The sequence below is a fragment of the Leishmania braziliensis genome, chromosome 36, assembly GCF_000002845.2.
Source record: "Leishmania braziliensis MHOM/BR/75/M2904 complete genome, chromosome 36".
In the NCBI taxonomy this organism is placed as follows: Eukaryota; Euglenozoa; class Kinetoplastea; order Trypanosomatida; family Trypanosomatidae; genus Leishmania; species Leishmania braziliensis.
In genome coordinates this window covers 48,569-54,208 of record NC_009327.2, presented here as the reverse complement: position 1 = coordinate 54,208, position 5,640 = coordinate 48,569, and the positions used below count along the sequence as shown (strand labels likewise).

At 53.3% G+C, this 5,640-nt stretch overlaps 2 protein-coding genes across 2 annotated transcripts; both read left to right on the top strand.

Moving 5' to 3' along the window:
- Window positions 1-540: 540 nt before the first annotated feature.
- Window positions 541-999, top strand: LBRM_35_0140 (conserved hypothetical protein; the record flags this gene model as incomplete). The annotated part of the gene is made up of 1 exon (XM_001568590.1): window positions 541-999. The coding sequence occupies one exon, from the start codon at window positions 541-543 to the stop codon at window positions 997-999; it is 459 nt and encodes a 152-aa protein (XP_001568640.1).
- Window positions 1,000-2,670: 1,671 nt separating this feature from the next.
- LBRM_35_0130 (histone H4) lies at window positions 2,671-3,261 on the top strand (the record flags this gene model as incomplete). The annotated part of the gene is made up of 1 exon (XM_001568589.1): window positions 2,671-3,261. The coding sequence occupies one exon, from the start codon at window positions 2,671-2,673 to the stop codon at window positions 3,259-3,261; it is 591 nt and encodes a 196-aa protein (XP_001568639.1).
- Between the last annotated feature and the right edge of the window lie 2,379 nt (window positions 3,262-5,640).

The window sequence follows — 5,640 nt, the reverse complement described above, 5'->3', positions numbered from 1 at the left end:
GACTGGGGGCGTATGCCGGTTGACTTGTTCGTGGTGGAGTGAGGCGGCGAAGTAGTTGAGTACGCTGTTTCTAAAGGCTGCTACCCACTCAGATACCTGTTTGCGTGGAGGACGCTGTACAGTCTCAGAGCGATATTTTCAAGTCATCACCAGAATGAAGGCTGATTGCGCTTGATTTATGTTTTAGGAGTTTGATTACGGTAGCTCTGCCATGCAAAGGGTTTTATGTGAACATCACGCGCTTTCGGTATGCTAGGTCTATCACTGACGCTTTGCTCCTCTTTCTCGTTCTTCTAGCAGTGCAGCTGCTATGAGCACAGGTTGTTGTGTGTCCAAGCAGTACCACTCTGTGTCTTGCTGCCCTGTCTATCTACTCCACAGTGTCTCGCACTTCTCTGCACTAAATTGTTCTCTTTTTCCTTTGAGAAGCTGCTGGACGGAGAATATTCACAATAGCGAAAGCGCCAGCAGCGTCTGCACAAAGTTAAGAAGTGGCCACACGCGCAAATAAGCAAACATTTGTGGTATGTTGGTGCTATCATGGGCTGCAATAATAGCAAACTCAAGACTCTTGGTGTTGCCACGGGAAGTAAAGGGGCGGATGAGTTTTACGTACTAGCAACCACCGAAGGGCACCCCGTCGCGCAGAAGTTGTTGGAGGAGTGGGTCCTGTTTGTAGATGCTCAGGTGCGGCGCAATGCAGGGGACTCTTCTGCAGCACAGGCTTACGAGACACGTCTCAAAGAGGTCTGGGCTGATACCGGAAGTTGCCCAGTGACACACCGCTCCGTCGACTATGTTGGGAAGACGTTTCTCGAATACATTAAGCAAGATTTGTCTCATCGAGGGTGGGGTGGAAACTTCGACTACAAGGTAGCCGGGGTAGTGACGCAGGGATTCTTGAAGACGACCGCCAATATTGACACGGCAATCAGCGAAACCCCTGAAGAGGTCCAATGGGAAATCAAGATCCACTACGATAGTTCTGGGGTGTCCTAGGCGAACATGAGGGGAGGGAGCAGAATCAACAAACAGCCGAAGAGAGATTAATGTCGATGAAATTATCAGTCAATGGCTGCGAAGTCATAGTTTTAGTGAATCACTGTGCAGTAGCTGATATCGTGTGTACAGGATACTGACTGGGCAGCGACTGTACTTCTTAATTTCCGTCTCGATTTCTTGATCACTGGGTTGTTGTGTCCTGTTTGTATGTTTATGGTCGTGTACATGCATCTCTGGTTCATCACTCACCTGTATGCAACAGGGTCGATCATTACGTGTTTTTTTTTTTTTGTGTTGAACTGGGGAGACAGTGCCCTCTGACTCAAAGGCCTATCGCCGCACACTATGCGACACCCAATCACGAGCAAGAGTAGCAAAAAAGTAACTGACCATGCATTCTGTTGTCTGTCTGCTACTGTTGACAGATATCCGCCCATCCAAAGGCGACTGGTCCGTGAAGTTACGTCTGAGCTGCTGTGAAAGGAGACAGGTTGGAAGAATAGTGGGGGTATACAGAAGGTAGTCTTTCCGTCTTCCGAGTCCGTCAAAAGGTGCGAAATGAAAGGTTAGACGCGCTACGTCCATTCTTCCTGTGTACCGCGACGACTTGAAGGACTTAAGCGCTTGACCCTCAGTGACAGAGTTTTCTTGCTTTCGCCCACAAAAATGTCCTTCCGGCAGCACAACAACACCATTGTCTGGGTGTCAAGTTCTTAATTGCGCTCCTTCTCCCTTATGCTTTTTTTTTTATTCCTTCAGTTCTTCTCGACCATCTGCGAGGCATCCAACTATCCTGTACTTGGAAGTGGTAGTGGCATAGTGTGTAGTGACCGGCGCACCGTTGCCGTGCATAGTTCTCGATGTTAGCGACGTGTAACATTGCCACAGTACTCCTTCTGAGGTGTCATCTCATTGCCTTGGTTCACGGGTCAGCGATCTGCTGCCAGGTTGCCGTGACGGCAGGCTGAGCAAAGCCTCATAATGGATGGTCCTTCAAGTACTACGGCTAGCAGCCGCACTATTCTGTGCAAATGCGCTCCGGCACCCTCGTCATCTTCTCCGCCGCAGACGTTACCTGAAGGTATCACCCCACTTCGGACGGAATCTGCTGGAAGATATTCTCGTTTCGCACCCGCCGCAAAGCGCCTCCAAGGTTCAGTGATCTCCTGAGCGTCGACTCAGAAGCCGCCATCGACCTTGCTTATCTCATCGGTGAGTGATAGGCTTGCGGCTCCGAAACCAACGCTTTCTTGGCTGGTCGAAGCCAAAGCTTTTGTACCTCTCCTGACTTATACTCCCCCCCCCCCCCCCCAACTGGGGGTAGGGGTCACGTCGCAGCGGCACGGCGGCGATTACCTTTCCTTGCTGTGCTCTTGCAATTGGTCCGCCTGAATCTGCTTTTCAACCATCCATCCAACTTGAAACCTCGCTACTCTCAAGAAGAGGTGTATTGGTATACAGTAAGGCTCTTGAAGGTAGCCACATCACATGCGAATACCCTAGAAAGGTTACGGTGCGAATCCACGAGGGTAAACTTAATATATGGCTGCTCAATCACTTGTCTGCACCGTGAAAGATTGTCAGACGACTTGTAGGATGGTTGCGCAAGGATAGACGTCATTGAGTGTCGCAAGTCGTTCCTCGGCAAGAGATTTCTACGCGTCACGCATGCGTGGAGTACGTGTACAAATTCAGTATGACTCTGTACGCACTAACGTCTCTGTGAGATTTCTTGACATCGATCCACCAAGTGAATCCTATCGCTATCAAAGGGGCGCCAACACCAGTCCTTGTTCGCTTTGTGCACACTCCACACTCTCTCCTTTTCATGCATCTCTGCTTTCTTTACATACCTTCATCTGCTTCCTGCTCGTACACTTCCGGAGGAAGTCGCGCCACTCTTTGCCTCGCATTTTCCCTCCCTCCCCCTCTCTTGCCCCGCACAGCATATTAACCATGGCCAAGGGTAAGCGCTCCGCTGACGCCAAGGGCAGCCAGAAGCGCCAGAAGAAGGTGCTGCGCGACAACATTCGTGGCATCACGCGCGGCTGCGTCCGCCGTATGGCGCGCCGCGGTGGTGTAAAGCGCATCTCGGGCGACCTCTACGAGGAGGTGCGCCGCGTGCTGAAGGCCTACGTGGAGGACATTGTGCGCTGCAGCACGGCCTACACCGAGTACGCGCGCAAGAAGACAGTCACGGCGGCCGATGTCGTGAATGCGCTGCGCAAACGCGGCCACATCCTGTACGGCTACGCGTAAATCAATCGTGCCTCAACCTTTCGCACACTCATAGATATGCTTTCTTTCTTTGCGCAGTCGTTTATTTGTCTTTTGGTTTTCGACTTCCCCTCCCCCACTATGGCTCTTCTCTCTCGTGCTGACAATCTCCCCCTCACTGCTGGCTGGAGGCAGGAGAAAAAGAGGACACTACACGAATCCCACCACACACCTAGAGAGAAGCTGTAGGCTGCCGTATTGGAGGCACCCTTTTGGCGTCCATGTCTAGGGAGGTTCGGTGCAGCTGCGCCCTCCTCCCTCCTCCCCAAGCCTGCAGTCACCAAAAGTGACCACGCAGGCTGTTGTGCTGCCTCCTCGATCTTGTTTCTTTCCCCACCGCTTGCTCACTCATCCGCTATGCCACAGCTCCATGCGCCTCCTTTCACCCTTTGCGTTTCTTTTTGTCTCCTCACTTTTACTCTTTACCCGTGACACGCGGGCCCACAGAGCAAGGCACCCCAATACGGAGGACACGCAGGATGCCGCGTTACCGGCTTGCATGCATCTGGTGCTCACCTTTTCGAGGCAGGTGGCGGCCGGCAGTGGTCCCACTTCGCCGACATTAGCGCCGATGAGAAGGATAGCGCAATCATGCGAATAGCGACACATATGAGGCGAAAAAAACGCAGGGTCTGGCAGCAGGTCACCTGTGACTATCTCTCACGCTTCTCCGGTCTCATGCGCCTATGGCACTTCCTCCTCTATTTCTCAGCGTATGCTCCTTCCTGCTGCGTCCTGACTCGCATCTGCATGTGTAAGCGCTGATTGTGACGCATATGAAATCCAGCATTCTTTGCCTTACCCCTTTTCGTTTCGGGCGTCTGTGTCCGCTGAGGAAAGGCCAAATCGCACATTTGCTGTAGGTCTGCTTGATTGGCCTTTGTACTTCTTTGACCTTTGGCCTATGCCACCGGCGACTTTGTTTCGAGGTGGTGTAGAGCGTGTCGCGAAGCGGCTCTTTTTCACTGCTTCGTGCTGTCCGCCCACCGCACCCCAACGCACTCTTTCTTCGCGCCAAAGGTTAGACCGTCAGGCTGTCGGTTCGCTTTCCCCACCTACCGGAATGCAGCTGTTCAGGGGTTCCGCCATCTTCCCTTGCACCTCTACTATTTTTCCCCTCTTTGGTGTATGTGTTTTTGCATCTCTGCTGCTGCTCGCGTAGTGGGCATCGCCAGGGCTGCTGCGTCTCCCACTTGCGTACACGCAGACCCTCCTCCTCCTGCTAGACGATGGAAGGCTTTCCATCGAATGGCGACGAATATCAACGAAGCGAGCAAACAGAGCGCGTGCCGCCCGCACCCTCGTGAAGGCAAGGCTTGACTGTTTCCGTCGCAAAGACACGGGACTTAGGCGCGTTTTCTACGGAAACCGCCCACCCAGCCAATGAAGCGAGCTATCTTTCCGTTCTTACAGCGTCTCTCCGATGTGGTTCGCTGCAGTGGCGCCTTCCGCTGTCACGTCGACTCGTCCGATTTGCGAGTCCTTCCGCTGTTTTCATGTTTTCCCCTTCCCCTCCTCCACACCACCCGCTCTGACCTGCCTTTCCGCATACTCCGGCCATTTTCAATTAGACACTCACACGTGCTGGCGGAAAGTGGCCCATTGGCCATTTCACTGACACAATCACCACTCTTCCCCACCGTTGCTTTGTGTTACCTCGCACTTTTCCTGGCCTTGCCCTTTCTCTTTGCGTGGCTGCCAGTACACTCGTCGCACTACTCTCCGGCGCATCTCAGGCACCATCCCCGCCCTTCATCTCAACGTGAGCCAACCGCATTGCCACGAGAAACGAGCGAGACATTATAGGGAAGGCTGTGCCTGTCGAGCCCTCAAACGCCATGCACCGCCACGCTTCTCTCGTCTCTCAGAACAGTTCTGTGCTGAACTGCCCTGCGAACAGCTGCAGCTGCAATCGCACACGCAGCAGGGCGGAGCCGGATCAAACTCGGTTGCTGGGCGGTAGGGGGAGGGACGCAGCTTCACTTGAGAAAGACGATGGCTTGCCGGATGAGGCAGCACTAAGCCTCCCGTTTCGTTTTTGCAGACATCTTCGGAGATTTGTTGTCCAGGCTGTGCATTCCCACACCCAGAGCCGTCGCCTGGTTGCACTAATCATCCTACCTGCCCTCATGGTTACACTTTACTACATTGGCTCATGTGCAACTGCTGGCCACCCAAGACAGAACCACAGCTCGATAGAATTACAGAGGAAACTGGCGACTGTCTCAGATCGTGATACGTTTTCTGTGCTGGTGCAGCACGAGAGTGCATTGCAACGTCTGGCGTCAGCACAGCATGCCCTTGATGCCGCTGCCGCTGACGGTAAGGTGCGTCTGAGGAGGATCAGTGCCGGTCAGTCGG